Below are 22354 nucleotides of genomic sequence, written 5' to 3' on the forward strand. Positions count from 1 at the left end.
GACCTGAAAAAGTTAACTCTGCTGCAGGTGGTGTCCAACAGTGATCAAAGACACATGGTGGAGTACTGTGTTGTCATGCCAACTAAAAATGACTGGAGATGATTTAATCCTCAAACAGACAGAAAGAAATGAGTGAAAACGACCACACCACACATGCAGGAACAATTTGATGTGGCAACTAATCAGTTAAGGTTAGAGGTTTGTGCCCCTTAAAGATACATTCATAGATGGTTCAGCACACAATATGCTGCTGACTGAGCCTGATGGTAAAAGCAACAGCTGTACATTTAAAATGAGCCACGTGTCTAAATGTCAAAGCTGTTTTGAACCTTTTTGGTTTTGAACATTTGGTGGAAAACACTATTGTGCAACACAAACATTACAAACATTGCTTAAATCAACATTCAGGAATTTGTGTGCACTGATAAGTAAACTGTAATGGAAGAAACATAAAAATAGACTTGAAAGGCGAGTTCAGTGAAGATACACACATCTGGAAGTAATTAAAGTATCACTTATATTAGAAAAATACTGAAAATATTCTAACATCTGTGCTTTTTTTTAAAAACTGTGGCACAAAATGTACTGAAACAGCCTGTGTAAGCAGAGTATGAATTAGATTTTTTGATTTCCAAATGAGTATGACTGTTTTCCTCCATTCGAGCCGGGTGCAGCTGTGTTACTTTCAGAGTCTCACCTCAGTGTCGCTGGCTACTGTCTGCTGCTGTAACGTGAGAGTGAGCTGGCCCTGCTGTCCTGGCTCCTGCTGACACTCCACCTGCAGAAGGCAAGAGCTTTAACATTCATTTCACTGTCTGCACAGCACAGCGAAAGAAAAGTTCACTGGACTGTCACAGGAACCGTCCAGAGAATTAGTTTTTTTTTTGGTGACTACTATCACTTACCTCTGTGATTGGGAAGGCCTGCTGCTGGGTATCCTCACTGAGGCTGACCACAAACAGCACCTCAGAGGTGAGCAGCAGACAGCCGGCATGCTCCTGACCCGACCCACTCACGATGGTCACCTCCAGGGCCATGTGGAGCTCCGGGCGCCCCAAAGACTGCAGCATTTTCCTGTGGCCGGACATTCATTTTACAGTATTTATTTAATGACACGACTGGAAAATTACAACTTTCCATACAATCAAATCTGAAAAATAAGGCCCTTTCTAATGTTGTGCCTAATCAGCACATGTATTACAGGCAACAATAACAAGCACACAATTTCCCCTGCATGAGTTCTGTGTTTACGCATGCACACACATAATGACAAGCCTCCTAATGTCAGACACACACTTTCTCTGTAAACACAAGACCACACAAAGGACCCAGCTAACCTCAACACACACATACGAGTGACCATACGTGTCTGCATACATCCTGTAATTTACATTTCTGCTTGTTCTCTGTGTGGTTCCTATTACGCACACGTTCAACTGGGAAATATGTGAGTTGGAAGTGAAGTGTTCAGTCATGTTTCTCTGACGGTGTGTTTACTTTGGAAGGCAGGTGTTCACATTGCAGAGCAGATGTTGAAGCAACCACAGTAGGGACGGTTTGCGTCTGTTCAGTGTTACTCTGCTCAAACAGTCTGACCTTTCAAGTGTCTGGGCTACCTGTAGTAGTCAAAATAATTGATGGACACCTGATAGAAACCAGTTCGGCTGCTATGCAGAATGAATAAAACCACACGGGAGCATTATCCCAGCAATTGTGCATTTTTAACATTTTTTTTGTCTTCCTTTAACATTAGCACAACAGACTGCTAAGCCCCTCCGATGATGACAGCTAAAGTGGAATGTTTTAAAGAAATATTATATGTAAAATTTGGCCTTTTTCCTGATGGCAGTTGACAGTTGACGCTGACTGCTATTAGAAGTAAATGTTTGATAGCTATGGAAACCAAACTAAATTGCGGAAAATTCTTTAGAAAATGCCATAAATACTTTTTCTGCAGCTCCTGATAACCTTCTGGATACAGAGGCCTCTCATAAATCTTAATGATGATATTAAGTGTTCCAGTGAGAACATATCGGAATCTCTGAAACACTAAGATCTGATGCAGGGCTGTAGATACAGCTGCTCGCTCCGTATTTTTACAATGCAGGACTCAAAGGTAACCTGCCTGGCACAACATGCAATCTCTGTAAACTGACTATCCTCCAACCTCAAAACTATTCCAGCACACTGAGGAAAGGTGTTTCCCCTCCATCTGATGGCACTGGAAAACATCTCTGGATAGACTCATAGTTAAACAACAAGAACAATTTCTAGCTGGCGGCTTTGGCAGAGTGCTTATAAAAACCTTTTAACATGGCTCGATGAGAAAAAGGGAGGGCAAGCTGGCTACCATGTGTGGGATCAAGGTCAAACATCTTTCCACATCTTTCCAGACTTTTTTGTGTGTGTGTGTGCGTGTGTGTGTGTGTTGGGGGGGTGTAATGAACCCTCCAAGGCTTTTTTTTTTTTTTAAAACAAAACAGCAAAAATGATGAGAGGTAAGGGGGGAGAGAAAGAACAGCAGATCCTGGAGAGAGTCCAAGTAAAGCAAAGAAGGAGAGGCGAGAACACATGTCCCACTTTTAGGGAAGAGCTGGGCAAAAGTAAAGAAGCAGTCGGCAGGAATAAAAAATAGCTGCGAGGTCATACCAGACATATTTAAGGTGGCTGTTCGGAGCCAGAGCAGACTTCTCTTCTGTAGGCAGGTAGATCTGTTTAGGAAGCTGCCACAGCCCTGCTCCATGGAGGATCCCTGTTCAAACAAACACAGTAAGCAGCTGACTAAATATATATAGATATAGATATATAAAACTTGAACACACACACACACACACACACACACACACACATATTTAAATTCTCTGTGCACTATATCAACAAACTGGTGCCATTCTGTTAAGTGTGTGTTACCACTCCACAATCATAATAATAATTAAAATGAAAAACAAGTTTCGGATGATCCTGCGTATACATGTCACAGTGAGTTCACAACCCATGTGCGTGTGGTCAGTTTTCCTTCAAGCCTCTGTAGCTGTCAGCAGAGCGACAGCAGCAGCGAGCCAGTGAAGTCATCAAGTAGTTAAAACGGAGTCATAAAGAATACAGTGAGCTCCATTAATGATGTCACTGCGGCAGTGCTCGGCCGTGCAGCACCGCTCTGAGTGGGTGTTTGTGTAGATCCAAGTGTTTCATAAGAGAGCATGGAGTGTGACAGAATTACAACACAAGGTAATGCAGTCGATCTGCATGTATTACCAGCAGATAGAGCTTTCCTTTGCTGGGAGAGTGACTGGCAGCATGTGCTTGCTTGAGTTCGTGTGCTGTAATGTGTTGAACTCAGAGGGTCAGGTAGATCAGAGCCAGGCCCCGGGGAGGCTTTGCTCTTATATGGGGCTGCTCACCTCATTGGTAGTTTATGTGCTGTAGCCAAGACCGGTTAGTGCCAATACACACCACCCCTGACCCACTCCCCACTCCCATCTCCTAACCCCAATAAAACACAAAATAACTCCAGAGAACTAGTGTTTGTGCATGCATGATTAGACATATGAGTGTGTTAGTGGCTCTTTTAGCAGCTCTTTGCTGTGTCCTGACTGAATAAACACTTGCGCCTGCCTGAACAGATGAGAGAGGAGACTGATCATCCCTTACTGACGTAATTAGGATTTACCTGACACACTAACTCTAGTTCATAAATGTGTTTGATTTAACAAGGTTCACATGTCCTCACATTAGTTTGCTCCTGTTTTACGGTGCTTTTAGGTTAAGGAGTCAAGGCTGCATCTCAACTTCACAGATTTGGTATTCATTTGCAAATGTAGTTTGAATTACTTGATAAATAAAAGCATTTCAAACATATATCCTGTTTTGCCTCATGGAAAACAGAACTGAAGTAGAACTGAAGAAGTTTCTTGGATGAGAGATGTTAATATAAGAGCTGTTAAGCTATAAAGATGCTTACTTCTATCATCCTTAAGCCCTCCAAAATGTGTTCGCATCCCAGCTTTAAAAGCCAGTGAGAATTCAATCCTGGTGCTATGTCACACCTAACAAACCAATAGTTGCTCAGCTCATACTGTCAATCACAGATGCAGGCAGCATGTCTGCAGGAGCAGCATCTCATTGCTTTTCACAACAACGACCTGTTAGGTCAACCCTAAAACCAAGGATTATACAGTCATGATGAAATGAACTATGTGTGCAGTACTTTAGGCTGACAAACTGTGTGGACATGGGAGACTTAGATTAATTCATTAAAAAGAGGCACAATATGGCATCTTTAAAAAAGCTATTTACTCTCTACAGTCTTAGAAGTTCTTCAACTATCAGTTGGTATCCAGAATGGTTAGTCGTATGTTTATTCACGTTGCAACATGGCTTCTGAAATAGCCCGAAACTGGAAAAAAAAAAACATGCTGAATTTATTTAAACTGCTGTTATGTTTGAAAGTCCTGAACTCACCATATCCAGTCTGGGACACCAGTTCAGCTGCTCCTCCAATGGGCTTGGTAAAAACCCCCACAATGCCTTTCCCCACTCCAGAGATCATCCCTTTGGCTTTGCTACCCGCTGAGCTCTGCAGCTCCCAGTTCCTTTGGAAATTCTGCATGGGCTGGTCCACAATGCCTGCTATTGCCCCTGAAAGAACAAGTTCTTTCGTAATGCACTTTGTTAAATAAATACAAAATAAAAAATGACAGTTACAAAATGCAAAATACACAGAGAATTCAAAACATCTTTTACAGATTAAAAAAGGCCACGGTCCATTTTTCATTTCAGTAAAAAAGTCAGAATCAGGGTTAGACATGAAGGATCTGAGGCCTACAGGGATTCAGACATGCCTTTGCCCTACAAATAATATCTGACCATTTATTTTATGTATGACACAGATGTGATCGACAGTGCATCTCAGGAATTATAATCCACTGTAAGCAGCTGTTTGGTTTCAATGACAATCTGCTCTGTGTAGCTCTGAGTCCGATTTGAGACAGACTTGAGTTTTACTGCCCTCTGGGTGTTTATTGAGTCCCTACTGTGCTGTCTCCATGGCTCTGTCTCATAGCTTTCTGTAATTGTGCACTCCACGGTGCGTGCACCTCTTTGAGTATGTGCCAGGGGACAGCAGATGAATGTGTGTGGGCAGAACATGTTTCCATACGTATCGAGTGACCTGATGTTTAGGCAGGAGGGATCCTGTATTGGGCTGGCCGATGAAAGGTAATAAAACTAAATATACAGAATATATATATATTTCTCATTTCAAACATAACAGTATTTCTTGGCATTCATTTATTACTTGTAATGATTCTTTTTGCTGTAGTCCCAACATTGTTACTGTATCCCTTTATGATTTCCAAAAATGTGGGCAACTGTCCACATTGTGTGACTGACAGCATGATTGTTGAGAAGTCTTTTGCTTCTGTCACTTCCCATCTAAGACGAGTTATATTGTGTTACCGAGAACATGACTAATAGTGTGAGGGGGGAAAAAAATAGTTGTGTGACCAGGAGAAGTTTTGGAACCAAATTCTGAAATTTAAAACATGATGACAAAGTTGTGAAAAATGTGTGCTGCTGTTCCTGATTAGAAACAATGCAAAAACCTCAGATATAAAAATGACGACTACATGAGGGGTATTTGAGTCTCTGTGTGCTTGTGCACATCCCCACATACCTAAGAGGCTAATGCCGAGTCGTGATAGTCCCTGTCTCAGTCCGTCCCCGAGGCTCTCTGGTAGTTGTCGTCTCCACTCTTCCTGCCTGGTGTAGTGTTCTTCATCCAGAGACAGACGGTCCATGTTCCTCGCCAGACTTGTGGCTAAGTTGGTGATGGACGTCAGAGTCCCTAAACAAAGATATGACATGTTCAGACTCAGTGTTTGCAATGACATTATAAAACACATTATGTTCATTAGTGGCGAGAAGTCACAAAGTTCATTTTAACCTCAAATTACCTAATCAATCACAGGATAAAATAGAAACTGTGAAGTAAATAAGTACACAGTTTTATTAAACCTAATTTATCAGAGAATTGGTCAGTTTCTTGCTCATTGATTTACAAATTAGGAGACTGACATATCTTGAGGTATACAGTAAATCTTGTGATTTATGTGCTTTTGACCATGTCTGCCAAAAACCAAAGCTGCACCAGGGACAATTTCCCACAAGGCCTACTGCTGCTTGGATATTTTGTTTCTTTAATTTGATTATTTTTGTTCATCACACAGCACAAAGTATACGTTAACAAATGTGTGATCACACCATGACTATAACCTAAATGGAAACTATGTATCAGATTATTTGCACCGATTAGCCACAACATTAAAACCACCTGCTTAATATCACGTAGGTCCCCTCATGCAGCCAAAACAGCTATGACTCATCAAGGCACCAACTCCACGAGAGCTGTGGTATCAGGAACTAAGATGTTCTCAGGAGGTCCTTCTTTAAGTTCTGGATGTTGCGAGGTAGGGCCTTCATAGATTGTTTTTTCCAGCACCACCCACAGAAGCCCGTTTGGATTGTGATCTTGAGAATTTGGAGGTCTATTCAACACCTTGAACTCTTTGTCATACTCCTCAAACTATTCCTGAACAATGTTTCCAGTGTGGCACAGAGCGATATCCTGCTGTGTGAGGCCACTGCCAGCAGGAAACACTGTTGCATTTAAGTGGGATATGTGGTGCTCAGAGCATCACACTGCCTCCCTGGCTTGCCTTCTTCCTCAGCTGCACATGCCCATATGCATGAAGTTGCAATGCACTGTGTGTTCTGACACTTTGCTATCATGGCAGCATTAAGGATGTTAGCAGTTTGGTATTACAGTTGCTCTTCTGTAGGATCAGACCACAGGGGCCAGTTGTTGCTCCATATGAGCATCATTAAGCTTTGGGCTGTTGGCTCAAAGATTGTCCTTCCTTGGAACATTTTTAAGAGGTAGTAACCTATGCAAACATGGAGTCATCTCACTGTCACTATCTGTCCCTTGTCAAAGTCTCTCAAAACCAAATGCTGTCCTGCTTCAAACACGTCAACTTGAAGAACTACCTGTGCTCCTACAGCCTAATATATCCAGACCCCTGGACAGGTGACATTATACTGAGATAATCAGTACTATTACTTCACCTGTCAGTGGTTTAAATGTTGGGACTGACTGATACACATTTAAATAAAATTGTGAATTTGTGAAAAGATTGTGAACTTTAGTGTTACCTTTTGAGATATGTTTGACAAAGGAGGTGGTCCCCCTAGACACTCCACTGACGAAGGCTCCGGGTCCACGTGTCAGACCCTCATATGGCAGGCGAAAGAAGTCAGACACACCGTTACCGATGCTCCGCACAAGGCTAGCAGGACTGCCGAGGATCTCCAGAGATCCCACCACCCAGCCTGAGATAGAGGAAACACCACAACAGAGGATGCTGGATGGTTAAACTTGTGTATAACAATAATACATAAGTACCTCCTACAAGCTCATTAATGAGGCAACAGGACATGTATCTATGTCCAGTTTGATAGTGTGTAATCAATAAAATGCTTAAATTCATATTTTTTTATTCTGACTAGCCACAAATCTGTTTTTTTTAAATTTTATTTTATAACCTAATAGACATTTAAGCATAGGGTCACAAAATGAATTTCTATTTATTTTCAAGTGATATTTTTCCTTTTCTGTTTAACTTCACCAGAAAAACCTGGACTTAAAGTAAACATTTAAATAAACCTACTGTAGCGGTATTATTTTTGGAGGGAGTCTCAGTGGTGTTACAACATTGAATTCACAGAACATATCTTATAATCCCACAGTAATGTTTAAGACGGCTAAAATAAGTTTACTATTGAAAAGAAATTAAAAGAAATATATCTGGAACATTTGCTCTTAGCACTAACTTTCCACATGCATGCCCCCTGAGTAAACTCACTTTCACTGTCCTCTACTTGCCAAAAACAATTCGGAGCGGGAGACTCTTTCAATAAAAACAACTCACAGAGTAAGTTACATAAGTGTGTGTAAGTATTTTAAATCATGATTATATGTTTAACACAGTTAATTCTATCAAGATTGTCATCTCAGCAAGATTCACAAACCCGTGCACACAGACACAAACAGATGCTCACAAACACACACTGGGTGCTTTTTGCTATGCTAAATGGTGCTTCTGTGCATTTTTTCTGAGACGAGAGGAGACTTATGGAGGAACTTAGAGTGAGGAAACGCAGGTGTTTCCTACCTCTCACATGCTAGCTGGGAGGAGCTAAAACACGAGGAATAGTGAAGGAATTGAGGAAACATGCTAGCATAATGAAAAGCACCCACAGGCTCCTGCATGAAATCATACATGTGCCCCAGCTAGATTTACAACCTCCTACTATCTCACCTCTCTCATTCAACCATAAAGTTCCCTTCAGATGGCACGGCTCATTGATATTTATGCACTGACAATTGCATCACAAAAATCAAATAGCCATTTCTCAAGACGCCAGGCCGCGCTCTGCTCTTATTCTCTGTCAATTTGCACTTGAGTGATGGACTCTAATGGTAGGAAACCAACTCCAGTGGGGCCTCGTGGTGGTTTCTGCTTTATATGGTCTCCCAGTTGTGGTTTTGGTAAAGCCGAAAGCCTTGACAGGAGCTGATGTTTACAGGGCTGAGTCATGCTTTCAAATACACACATATACATGCAGATACGAAAGTGTATGTACAGATAGCATATGCCTTTTGATATTCTCTGCATGCCTGTGTGTGCATGGATTTATGCATGTGGGCATATGTGTGATGATAATACCGTACATCCTCATGTTAATCAGACACAGAATGCAATGCTTCCCAGAGCCCCTCTCTCTCTCCATGATGACTCAGGAAGAGGAGAACGCGGTGAGGTGACATGTTGAAATACGAGCAGAAATGAGGGCTCTAACGAGAGACAGCGGGAAGGAAGCGTCTGGCCAGAATGGTGATTTCTGATGTGGAAATGACTGGGTTAAAGCAGACCATGTGTGGAGGCTTTGACTAGACAGGAGGACAACGCAGGGGAGAGGTATGGAGCCGTTATAGGGTCTGATATGTCAGGCTTAGATTCAGTGGTCGTTTAAAGATTAACCATAACATACTGCCTCCAAACAGAGTGTGAACCATGAGTCATCAGTCAAACCTTATGATAAAACAGTAAATTACGACAATGACCGAATGTAAATCTTTCTCAGGCCTCTGGTGATTCAGGTTTTGCTTCCTGGAGCTCTACAGTTTTACTGCACTTTCTGCCACAAAACAATGGGAGCCCCTGGGTGCAATCATTTCAAAGCTCAACTCTAAACTTGGTGAGAACAAATGGTAGAACCTCCCACTTGAGCACACATCCTGTTATGCTCTCTGGTCATTTTTGCATAAGCTGGGTTTAATATCTATGGATTTGAGTTATTTGGAAGCCGACACGGAAAATTGTGACAGACACCCCATAATATGCAGGTAATGAATGTGTCTGTGTGGTCTCGTGAAAAATAACCTGTATACATCATTATCAATCAAGTGTGAATACATGACTACATTCACAGTGGAAATGATCCAGCAGCAGATGAATGTGATGCCCTTGGGGGCAAAAGCATCTGTACAACTCACTTCATCTACGACCTACCAGCTCTGAAGAGGGCTCCTGCCGCATAATGCATGGCCAGAGCATGAACCAGCTGTCTGGCTGTAGTGCAGAGAGGCCCTCTCTCAAACAGGGAGAAGGAGAGAGGAGTGTGGTCTGAAGCAATGTAGAGCTTCAGGGAGGCGTGGATGCTGACTAGCAGGTTGACTGGCTGGATGGTCAGCCTCTGCAGCCTCACAGGATGAACTAACGCCTGCACCGACTGAAGAACCTGGATGACAAATCACAGTGGTCATAAGGAATGATTTTCTGGCATATTCCAATATTTGATGAACGTCATGATCTATCCCTGTCCTGCATTTAATTTAATTTTTTTTTATCATGACACGTTGATGACATCAAGGTTCAGTAACAGTGGACAGACATGACGTGTTGGCATGCTGTTAGCCATACTGAGCTTGAATGCTGCTTCCTGTGTACCGGCCACAAGCTAAAGGCTCCACTGTGGCAATAGGATTAGAAGAATGCAAGGACTAAACTAGAAAACACTCAGTCTATCTGGTACCTAAACAAAAGCATTATGAATAGTACACCTGTTCAGGGAGAGAGGGGGCTGATCCAGGCTCTTTGCTCCTCTGGGACTCTGCTGAGGTAAAAGCGCTGTCAGGGATGTAGGTGTTGAACAGGGTCTTAATGTAGTAAACAAAAGTATCTTCAAGGTAGACTCTGGCAGGCTGGAGCTGGAATGTGACCTGAAGAAACACACAAAATTGTTCTGAGAACTGCTACTTTACAATTGTTTTGAAAGAAAATACAGCGATTTGGGCAGATATATTACCAGTGTCTTACAGATAGTGACAGCTGCTGAACTGCTTTCAAGTGTCTAAAGATATTTTTTTTCCTCTTGGAAGAATAAAATCATACAGCAGCTAATTTAGAACACTGTGTTGGACACTTTGAGTAGGAAAAGTCATATGGCAGCAGGGCAATAGAATACTTTAAACACAAGTCATGTATAGTAACCACAAATGACAACATTTTCTAAAATCATTTTCTAGTATTACTTGAGAAGCTGCTAATTTACTGGTAGGACATTGTAAGGTCTTATGTATCTGCTTGCATTACGACACTTTCTTGGAATTTGCTTGCATGCCACTATGCTGTTGTGAGTTGAAGTGAAGATCAGGAGAGAGAAACAGAAATTTATCTAACCTCCTCTGCAGTGCATTTGTCCCCAGCGAGCAGAATCCTCAGCTGCAGAAAACAGGAGCGTTTGAACTCTTCTAGTGCTTCAGGGGACTCGGTGGGGTTGGCATCACTGGTCCACGGACCCCCGGGTTCAGCTCCCCCTCTCTGATCTTGGCACAGCAGCACAGGGAAGTGGAAACTCGCCCGGTTATACAACTGATTGTCCACTTGCAGACTGGAGCAGTAGACCTCGATCAGAGAAGCGTCAGACATCAGAGCTGACATGGATGCTGCGCCCATGCCAGGCTCAGCTGCCAGCTCTGGGGGAAGGGAGGTGGGTGCAGGAGCCAGGCTGAGGAGCAGTTTGGTTAACGTGAGCCTCAGCAGCTCCACAGAACCAGAGGGACTGGTGATGTCATCACTTAATGCCACGCTGGCCTCACTCAGGAGGACTCTAACAGACAGCTTGGAAGTCCTAAAAACAAACAGAAATGATCAAAGTGAAAGTACAGCATGAACAACAAAATCTGAGTGTGGTTTTCAAACATGAAAATATAGCAACAGTTGAGGCTGTCATAAATTTAATTGTCCTTTTTGCTGTACAAACAAGAAACACTTCCATCATAGACATTACTAAAGTTTCAGCTGGGCATGTGTATGATGACTCTGATTATTTGTAGAGGATAATAAGAGACCGAACTCATTCATCTTGTGCTGATGTTTCATGAATTTCCTACCAGAGCCCATAACAAAGATCATTGTCTGAGGTAATTTGTTTACATTTACCCAATATGTGATTATATTAATATCCTGTTTTGCCAAAATGACAAAGCAGCTATGTGTTGATGTAATGGAATAAAGCTGTAATGCCATGTTCTACTGTACGACTAATTTCACTCATGACAACACCAGAAGGTTTTATTGCCCTCCTGTGGTGAAAATGATGCCTGCTTCTTCATGTTTGTAGTATAGTAACAGCTGCTACATGAAAACATCGCTGTTAACAATAATCATCAAGCAAATTGAAGTGAACACAATAAAAGGCACTCGGGTAGATACCTTGAGGTTAGGAAGAACAACATGTACGGCTGATTTCTTATGCTTAAAATATGTAGGGAGCATAAAACAACAACAATAAAACCACTGCCTGTGCACACATACCCGCTGTGTTGGTTGATTACAGCGTCCACGCTGCCCTCTGGTGCAAGAGACAGAACCAGGGTGCCTCTCTCATACAATACGTCTATGTACAGACAGCCAAAGCCTGGCAGGAACACCACCTGAAAAACAACGGAACACAGACAGTCAGTTTTCGTTCATTATCCTTTTCGAAATTCTTTTTGTGTCTGTGGCCACTGTGAAATAAATTCTACCACAATAAAAAAGACATTACAATTACAGACAGACATTCAACAACAAAGTGCACCACAAGAACATCACCAACAATCAAGAACTGAGTGCAACTAAATGGAAGTGACATACACCTCATATCACCCGAATTTGTTTAACAGAGCTACACTGGAAGGTCTGAACAAAGAGTCTCACACGTGCTCATTTTCACCCATTTTAAATAAGGTAAGAGGTAACTTTACTCTTTTTCAGATTCCTAGCTCAGCTCAGTGTTTTTTAAAGTCGTTTTTGTGTATATGTTTCAGAAGTTACAAGTGCTTCACTTTCACCTCCACCACTTCAGGTTCAAAGTATTCAGACGTTCACGTGACGAAAGGAAGCAGATCACTGCTGAGCGCTTCGCTGAGCAGTCAAAACAAGTCTAGCCTTTGACCTCTCACCCCTACCACAGAGGTCAGACTCAGACCTCACAGTAACCAGAGACACGCAGCCTCGGCCTTGACCCCAACCTACAGCTGCCTAGACACAACACCAAACATTACACACACTGCTCCTCAACATTTTGCTAACCTCACCCTCTATGCTGATCAGACCAAAAATACTTAGGCTGGGCTGCTACTTAACCCCAGTAGATACACACAGACACAGACACAGACACAGACAAGCACGCAGGCACGCACACACACACACACAGTTACACATATAGGATGACAACTTAAGGTTGCTTAAACCTTATTTTCATTTGTAATGGTATACTAAGGTGACATACCAAACCCAGATTACTGCCATACACAGCAGAAAACTTGTATTTCTAATATAACACTTGCTTTTGTTAAGTTCTGGTGAAAATCAGGGTTCAGTGGAATTCTGGGCATAATGTGCTGTTATTAGTCAGTTATTTCAACCACCAGCTGCAAGCCTGTGAAAGGACTAAACTCTTTTGCCACCAAAACACAATGAACTCTGACTCCATGTAGCTGCTCCTGGAGCTGTCTTGCTATAACTGGTAGAGGTGATTCATTCAATTCCTAAATATGCATTTGTAGCAATTAGGAAGGCAAGATCTCAGAAGAAGTACTTGCTGAAAATCTGTGTTAAAATGACAAGTGCACATGACATTTTTCCATTACAGAGGAAACAAACGACAAAAGTGTTGGTTTAATGCTCTTGCACGTTTTATGCATGAACAGTTTTACCTGAGTGCCGGGGCAGTTGATGTCTATGGGGTCTGTCCAGTCGGTGGTGCTGTGGTCTGAGGTGGTTTTCAGCAGCAGTGTGGGGAGCATCTCTTTCTGCTTGCACTCTGGGAAACTGTAGAAGTGATGGTGGAGCTCATGGTGTAGAGAACAGTTGGCAGGCAGAGGACGAGAGTATACCTCAGTTCTTGGAGTTTCTATGAACAACAAGAAGAACATACAGAAAAAAAAAAGTCAGTTAAGCTAAAAGGCTTGTGGTCAGAGCTAAGATGATGAAAAGCCCCGAGAAGCTAAGTAATGGGCTGAGTAGAAGGAGAGGTGTCCATTGTAGCCAGAATTGCACCTTCCTACCTTTCACATTTTCCTTCAACAGCAGTGGGATAGGACACTTGTTGTGGATCAGCATACGGGGACAAGGGTCTTCATTTAGGGTGATATATGTCACCCCAAGGTGTTCTTGATATGTCAGTACTATGGCTCTGAAAAACATAAACAAAAACATAAATAAACAAACCCATAAATAATTTGTCTGCAGATGGCTCATATCCCAACCCCTTCTAACCACACACAGATAAGAGCTCAGACGTCACATTACTGCTATGTCCATTTGCAAATCTCCATGGGGAAAGTCCTAACTGAAGCCAGGCAGTGACACATCGTTACTCTGTGTGTGTGGTTGTGTATGTCCTCAATTCTGTTTCTGTTTATATCTCCCAGTCAGTAAATGAGTAAAGTCAAGTTGGCCAGCATGCAAAGGTGTATCTGTGAAAAAGAAATTACATGTTCATTGTCCTATTTAGTGCACATCTCACTGTATCACTGTACATGGCTACCCAATGTGAAGAAAAGAATAAAATCAAAAAGACAGAAAAAGATCTTGAGAAAAAAAGGCACGAAATTGAGAGGGATCAGTTGCACAAGACAAGCAGAGACTGACAGTGGAAAGGTTGAGGGCATTTCTTCTCCTGCTTCATCTCCAGTGTTTAACAAAGTGTGACTCGCTACAGTGACTCCTTGCTTTATATCCAGTGCCAGCCAGGCTTCGGTACCCTGCTCTAAATGGACTGTCACGGCCAGCAAACCACAAATGTTCTGCTTCACCCACCTGCTGCTCAGGCCACCCCCTGAGTCCGGTTCCCCGGGAACAGACAAACTCTGCCTAGGGAAGTCTGCTCGGATGGGAGCAGGGAGGCTCCATGCTGCAGCTCCAACTCCAGCATCGGGCCTTGGAAACAAGCTGAAGAGCATGTGTCTGAGTGGTAAAGGGAACTCCACCTTTCCCTGGACACTTTGAAGGACGTCCCAGCATGGCACTGAACATGGCTTGGCAAGAGATGACTCCTCAGAAGGAGGCAGGGTGAATACTGTGGTCTCTGGTATCTCACAAGCCTGGGAACAAGAAACGATATAAACACAAGGGAACGGAAAGAAAAAGAAAGAAACAGAAAAGAAATGAAAGGAAACAAAGGGAAATGAGAGAATGTAAAGAAATGACAGAAGAGATAGGAAAAAAACAGATAAGTAAAGGAAAAGATTGATGGAAAAAAAAGACCAGAAAGAGTGGAGGTAAGGGGAGCAAAAAAGAATAAACAAGAAGAAATGGACAAAAAAAAATCATCAGAAAAAAGGATATGAGATGGGACATGAAGGCAAAAAAGAAAAGAAAGACAGAGAGCAGAGAAGATGCAAGTGATTATAACAAAAGATACATCGCAAAACCACATTGTTATTGTACTCTATTCTTTCTCCCACTGAGCTTAGCGCTAAATTGGTAGCAGAGAAGCCCTGCTGTGCTGGTTTAGCAGCCAGTGAGCAGTGAGTAGTAGAGGACTACAGGGATTAGGCACTAAGCATGATGAATAGACCAAGTAGAAAGGCATTCCTTGCCTTGTTTGTGGTCTGTGTTATTGTTAAGCCCATCGCCCGCTCTTTAGTTTTTTTAAGCTCTTTTTTTAAAAGGTTTTTCAGTCAATTAGTGGCAACTGGCAAGCTTTGCCATCCTTCTATAAGGGGATCTGAAGGCTCGTTAAATGACATCACAACATTGTTGCTCCCTTTGGGGACAAGCAGCAGATGAAAGCAAGACTGGAAACCTGCATCCAATTCTGGGTGTTTGTCTAATGTCCCTATGAAGTGCCATTGCCACATGGTGAGAACGGTGGAGGGAGAGAGGGGGGAGGAACATGATCTGATGGAAAACGGCTTGCAACATCCCAGCGATGTGCATGTGTGGTAGTGCTGGGGTGGATGTGTGTTTGTGTGTTTGTGTGTGTGTGTGTGTGTGTGTGTGTGTGTGTGTGTGTGTGTGTGTGTCTGTAATGTGCATAGGGAATATCGCGTATGTGCGAAGCTTCAGAAACTTCAGCAGGACAGGAGAGATACAATGCAGGACCATGCACATGCTTTAAAAAGCACACACACAGGCTTATGGTCATAAAACAGCAGTATGGAAATGAAGCTATAGAACAAAAATGCATAGTTTTCCACAGTGTTTTAGAGCTCAAACTAACTGCTATGATGATGCAGACTTAGAGACTGGACAGGTGTCATGATGTATAAAATATATTACTTGCATAGTCTGAGACTTTTTGTGTTGTAACACTATGCCAACAGAAGCAGTTGTTTCATCTTTTCACAAAGGTGGAAAAAGTACAAGAGACTCATACTTGACATAGCTGATGGCTTATTAAGTGAAAGACGATATCTTGTGTACTCTGTAACACTTGCAAAATGTTTGTGCATGGCAGTTCGGAGTGTGATTCAAAGAAACCCTCAGTTCACGGCACTAACGAGAAAAAGTGTGCGTTCACATTACCTGGTCATCAGTTCCCAGTGCATGGTCAGTCAGCAGAGGCCTGTAGTGTACGGTGTAAGAAGTGTTGTTGACGAAAATTGTTCTGTCTTCTATTTGTAGGATCTGAATGCCGTGTCTCACCACAGATGACACACAGAACTGACACAGCTACAGAAGAAACAACAAACAATAAGCTGTCAGCAATAAATGATAAAAAAAGGAATTATGTTTTGTAAGATCTGTATATCATTTTCATGTGTTAAGAAAAACTAGTGACATTGAGGTGTTAGTAAATACACTTATTCTTGAAACAAAAAGTGTTTCAAGAATAATTTCAGTTTAACTCTGTTCAACATCTACTCAAAAGCAAGACGTGTTTTAAATAAATGACATTACACTGCAATGCACTATCAAACATTTCTTGATTCTCATTACAGCCTTGATGTAAAATTCTGAGATTTCAAAAAATTATTTCAAGAGGTAAATTTTATTTATGTATCTAATGGGCACTTATTAGGAAGCTCTGCTGCTTTAAGGCTCATTTACAACAATGTTATCTTTTTTCTTCTTTTCTTCCCTACAATTTATCATTTAATTTAGTGTTGGTATCAATGTTGTCTAAGGGAATATAGAAATAGGTTTGTCTTGCGAAAGAAAAAATGCTACAAAAATCCCTGTTAATAAACATGTCTGGATTTATGTCTGGACTTCCCTTGAGAACCCAATAAATTACATCTGTTAAACTGTTTGAAATGCATCATTTCAAATTTCACGACATTCAGAATGCAATGGTGATTGTGTTTTATAAAAGCTTTAAAGTTCGAGTTTTGCTCCCCTCACCTTCTGTCTCCCAGGGAAGGCTCCAAGCATGATGTCTGCTTCTACATAGCCCTCCTCATCCAGAGTGACCACCTCGGAGCTCGATCCCTCCTTCCATCTAGGAGAAGTCAAGTCATGGACTAGTTTCAGTGCTGTAGACTTGTGGACGGTGTTGGTGTGGGCCCAGTAGATACCAATCTGGAAGGCTTCCTGGATGGTGGGGAACAAGAGGTCAAGGGTTGGAATGAAGCAATGAAAGGATGAGAGCGTGAGATTGGAAAGTGGGAAAGAATCACAGGTCAAATCACTATCGGTCGAGCCAGACGACATTTACTATTAAAACTGACTGTATTTGATTGCATTTTGGAAACTGTCATATGCAGAGGTCAGCTGTGGTTTTACTCCCAGCAACTCAACTTAGTATTCTTGTATAGCATTTCAAATAGTCCTGGCAACTGAGGAGTACAAAACTTCCAGTACTGCTGGCTATGTTAGGATGACATAATTGAAGTGCCCCACAGATGCTTAAGTGACACAATGATTGTTCTTTTGGCTCAGCAGCATCATGAAACATGCCGATCAAAACACCAGCCTTCTCCTATTAAAGCGATCTGTTCTGAGAGTCCCAGCTGAGACGGTCTTCTCTCCATTTGTCGTGCCACGATAAATAACAGAGTACTATGGAAACAATGCCTTATTTCTTTCTATTTCACAGGCTATTACACATTTACAACTTTTTATTTTGTTTCTTTGTGCTGAACCGTATTCGCACTTGTTCTTTGATACAATGCCTTCCCGCTTTGGCCTGGGTTAGTGACAGAGAAATCTGTGTATGTGTGTGTTATGTTCCACAGGGGAAAAACCATCTGCAGACTACTTCTTCTGATCTCAGAAGCCAGTGAGAAGACATTCCCTACAGTATACGGTGACAGAGCTTGGCTGCAGTTAAAGACTCGGGCAGGGAATATTGTTGTAATGCAGCTCTGGTGAATGATCTCAGGTTTTGTGCTTATTAGTCAAGACTGAAATGAGAAAAGAACTGGTTTCATAATGATGGCTGTAATGCCATGAAAAGGCATCGAGTTACTGATGTAAAGACTGAATTCATCTTAAGTGCAATATTAAGATCACTGTAGATCATGTGTGACAAAAATGTTGCCAAGTATACTGTCTATTAATGTCTTTCAGAATTTAAATTAGCTTTACTGGCAAAGTACTTTTGCCCTAGATTCTTCTCTAATGACAAATATGAATCCTGTGTTTTACCACAGTGCAAATTACATGAAAGTGTTACATTTGAAGACTAGTTTACTCTCTTAACTACTCAACCTGTGGAAACAATTGGAGGTTATTGATTTGGTGGTGAGGAGTTCAGAGGAATGGACATTTACCTGTTAAGAGAAGTCAAGTAAAATATACGACTGAATTAAATTATGGAAAATGTAGAATAAACATTTTTGGAGCTTGGAACTAACTGTCAGGATATTTTGGCCTCTGAAGCTTCAGTTCTGCACTTGTTTTTTTAAACAAGGTTCCATATATTGTACTTGGCATCCCACCTTGAAGTTGGGTGGAACTATGACCTTGCCGGCTGGTATCTGCAGTACAATGGTCTCCCCTTCAAAGAGCCAGAGGTCCCATTGGGAGTCGTTGGCCAGCAGGGCCCAGGGGAGCAGCTCCACCAGAAGTGTGTTTAGACCAGACTTCCAGCAGGATAACTTCACCTGCATAGGACTGTCCCACTGGGCCAGGGGCTCTAGCACTGACCTGTGGGAAGAGAACACACACTTACAGACATAACTCCAGTCACACTTGAGTATAGAGAATTTAATTCTAAAACAATGACCCAATGAGATTTAAACACGTATACAAGAAAGAAAATAGACACTGATCCAATCTCAAAGGCAAAGTGCAAGCTTCGGTCTGTCTTTGAGGCTACTATACCTGGGAATTAAATATGTGATCCTGACAGCATTAATACCTTGCTCAACCCAACTCCATCCAGTGGGCTATTCAACACCACAAACAAGACAACTAATTTCTACCGTTTTAGCCTTGGTTCTCTATGTGTATGGACTGTAAACACTTCACCCAGACACATAGCCTTGGTTCTCTATGTGTATGGACTGTAAACACTTCACCCAGACACATAGCCTTGGTTCTCTATGTGTATGGACTGTAATAAACTTCACCCAGACACATGGTTATTATCACATATATATGTAGATTGTCACATAGCTACCTGTACAGTAGTATTTATAAACAATCATTATTGTAAGATCAGTGAGATAATAAAGCTCATTTATGCTCATTTACCAGGATTATTGGTATAATTTCCCATATCTGTTCATGTAATTTGGCTTTAGACATGTTTATACACTGCTAAATATAGAAGCAGCATACGGCCTTAAACGTCAATTTAAACGTGTCGTGTATAAACAGCCGTTATACGATGCAGGCCATAATGCACTGACAGCAGTTACACAGGCTAAACAAATACATAGAAAGAAATGGTCTGAAAACAAGTTATGCAACACAAACATACACAGAGAACAGTTGACAAGGCATCTGGGATCACACATGGGCATGCTGAGACACAAACAGGCAGATAGACAGCAACACACAGCCATTTTTCCACCAATTCACTGACATAGCAGTCATTTCATGGTAATCATGGTCTTGTGAGCCCTAAACAGTGCTGAGTGCCAGAAGAGAGCCAAACAAACAGTTCTCTCAGAATTACTCTGAAGTTCAAAGCCATCAAAGGCGACCCAGTCTTCCCTCTCCCATAAGGCTGCTTGGACTCTGCTCAACCTACCAACCTGCCATCTCAAACTTGTCAGAAACCCAAAGACTTCCTGCTGTGAAAGCACTTGAAATAGCTTTCCTTTACCATTTACTGGTGTTTATGTTAGTGTGTGTGGTTAAATAGGCCACCGATCTAGAGGCTGAGGACAGTGAAGTGCAGGGCTCATAAATCATATTACAGAGCTCACAAAAAGGTAATTGAATGAAATGTGCTCAGCAGCTTCTGTCAAAACCCACTAACCCTGGAGAAGAGGGTTTTGAAAGTGTGAATTTTGAGAGGCTGCTGCTCTGAACACACACACACATACACACACACTGCCTGCAGCTTGAGCTCACCCTAACCCCAACCACTACAAGATGTTTGTTTAATGATTGCGGAGGTGCCTTGCTGCCATTAAAAATCCAACAGAGAAAGAAAAATAACATTTACCACTTTCAACTTCCTATGCCCCTATAAGACACAATATTTACACACTCCCTGCCAAGCAGTTTAGTTGGTTTGGTTTCCCCACTTTGCCAGGGAGACTGAACACTCTTTCGGAAAAGCCAAATCTATCACTGTTATCAACATTAAGGAAAAATATACAAATTCAACTGTGGCTTTCACTTGCTCTCCAAGTTCTGAGTGTGTTTAGAGATAGCAATCAGTGCTATTAATCCTCTAATTACAAATTTTCTCCCCTTTTCTCTCAGCATTTTTCCTGATGCTCCTTCAAGGTAGCAGATTCTTGGGTTTCAGACAAACTGCCACTTTCTACAATGGGAAATGTGCTTTGGCTTTGGGGTTTATAGCATAGGGAAGAGAGAGGCCAGACAGAGAGAAACCTAACACCACAACACTATATACCAGCCTTCTACTGAGACGCAGTGTAAGACATTTAAAGGTGAGCGATGTGCATGGTGGTGTGCGTATGTTAGGAGTGTGTATACACATGTGCAGGGCAACAATCTGTGTGTGTGTTTGCATATGTATAGAGAGCAGAGAAACCCAGGCAACCACAGGCAGACATATGGCCTACATGTCCAGCAGATCTATGGGGATTCTTTGTAACTCTGAGCCCGTGGGTGAACATGTGGCTACGTCTTCTACCGCTGCTATCAAGATGTGATTGCCTTGTGACAAAGAGTGACATTTGTGGACAGACTCACATGTGTGTTCTGCCTGATGCTACACATAAACACATCCATGGGCCACATATACACACAAGCGCGCACATACATATACATCAAGTACACGCACAGCATGCTCTGCAAACCTGTGCCAAGCTTTAACTGAATGCAAGGCCCTGTGACTTGTGTGAGAAAGCGGATTGTGTCAGAATGACAGCTTAAATCTCCGGTCTGCGGGGACGGCAGCGGGATTGCTGCTAACATCTGATGCATGGCTCTGCATTGTCTTTGCAGTTTACGGTTTTATTATGTGAACAAAGAGTTAGCAATAAAGAGAAGCTTCCCTCATTAAAAGCTTGCTTGCACAACTCTGTGCTTCGAGAAGGAATGCTGTAAGAAGCTTACTATTACAAAAAAAACACACTGGTGGGTCTCTATGAAAATTGTGTTATGAAATGCAAGATTTAATGCTTGCCGCATAAGAGCTATAATAAAGTTGAAAAAGAGTTATAGATGCTGACTTATTAGACAAATCATGACGTGTTGTAGTGTTTTGGGGGGTAAATGCTTTTGCATTCATGATGTTATGAGTGTGAATCTTGCTTCCAACTTCAATCATGTTTCAAAATTTCTTTGACTTGCATTTGTCACTGACAAACACATAACATTCATTTCACATCTAAAAGTTGGCTAAGCTGTACAAATGCAAAGCAGTATTCAGATTACCTGTCAGTATCTTTAGTGACGTAAGGCCATGGTGGCTCACTGGTGGACTTCGGACCGTAGAAATCAGCCAGGATGTGTTCTGGGTTGTCTTCACTTCCAGTCTTATGTACTATCTGCTTGATTAGACTGGTGGAGATGGGTACAGCACAGTGTGAAGCATCTTCATCCTCCCTGTGAGACAAAGCAGAAACTCAGAATGATTACACATTTCTCAAACAACACCTCAGAGTGAAGTGTGTTTACTTGTCTTGTCTTATTTGTCTTTCGGATGGTAAAATAGATACCAAACAGAAGATAAATGTTTCTGTGATTCCTGAACATGTGCTATCCTTACCCAAAAATCTGCACATCCTAATGTCAACGGGCCCTGCTGCTTTCACTAAGCTTGATCATCTCCTCCTCTTTGATGGAGGGTGAGATAACTGACTGCTTGAAATGAGAGCCATAAAGGCACTGGTTCAGGGGCCTGCCCAACGGACAAGTGTTTGAGGCACATACCACAAGGGTGTGGACGCCCTGGGTGACAAGTTGCTAGTTTGATTTCCAGCTGGCCATTTCCTGCATGTCATTCCCTGGCTCTCTTTACCACATTTTCTGTCTCTCTCCAATAAAAATGCCTGTAAAAATAATATTTAAAATAACAAATAAAGGCACTGGTTATGACCACTGCTATGTGTTTTTTCAGCAAATCTGGCTCGGAAGAATGTTTACTTATTTCATGCCAGAAACAATTCAACTACACTTCTTACTTCACTATAAAACAAGACATCTCT

General features: G+C 42.0%; 1 protein-coding gene across 1 annotated transcript in view; it reads right to left on the reverse strand.

Annotated features, from left to right (window-relative positions):
• The window catches only part of vps13b (vacuolar protein sorting 13 homolog B), a 324549-nt gene that overhangs the window by 1116 nt on the left and 301079 nt on the right, over positions 1–22354 (reverse strand). Inside the window, exons 51-67 of the mRNA XM_008292112.1 lie at positions 21582–21752; positions 18497–18704; positions 16959–17147; positions 16140–16286; positions 14430–14713; positions 13676–13803; positions 13325–13521; positions 11940–12058; positions 10803–11253; positions 10184–10342; positions 9633–9861; positions 7213–7389; positions 5675–5845; positions 4462–4638; positions 2650–2752; positions 906–1074; positions 698–778 (exon numbers count right to left, since the gene is read on the reverse strand). Coding sequence (XP_008290334.1) covers positions 698–778; positions 906–1074; positions 2650–2752; positions 4462–4638; positions 5675–5845; positions 7213–7389; positions 9633–9861; positions 10184–10342; positions 10803–11253; positions 11940–12058; positions 13325–13521; positions 13676–13803; positions 14430–14713; positions 16140–16286; positions 16959–17147; positions 18497–18704; positions 21582–21752 — 3160 coding nt within the window. The remainder of the gene's footprint in view (positions 1–697; positions 779–905; positions 1075–2649; positions 2753–4461; positions 4639–5674; positions 5846–7212; positions 7390–9632; positions 9862–10183; positions 10343–10802; positions 11254–11939; positions 12059–13324; positions 13522–13675; positions 13804–14429; positions 14714–16139; positions 16287–16958; positions 17148–18496; positions 18705–21581; positions 21753–22354) is intronic.

This window comes from Stegastes partitus, unplaced genomic scaffold, assembly GCF_000690725.1.
Source record: "Stegastes partitus isolate 25-593 unplaced genomic scaffold, Stegastes_partitus-1.0.2 Scaffold18, whole genome shotgun sequence".
NCBI classification, from domain to species: Eukaryota; Metazoa; Chordata; class Actinopteri; family Pomacentridae; genus Stegastes; species Stegastes partitus.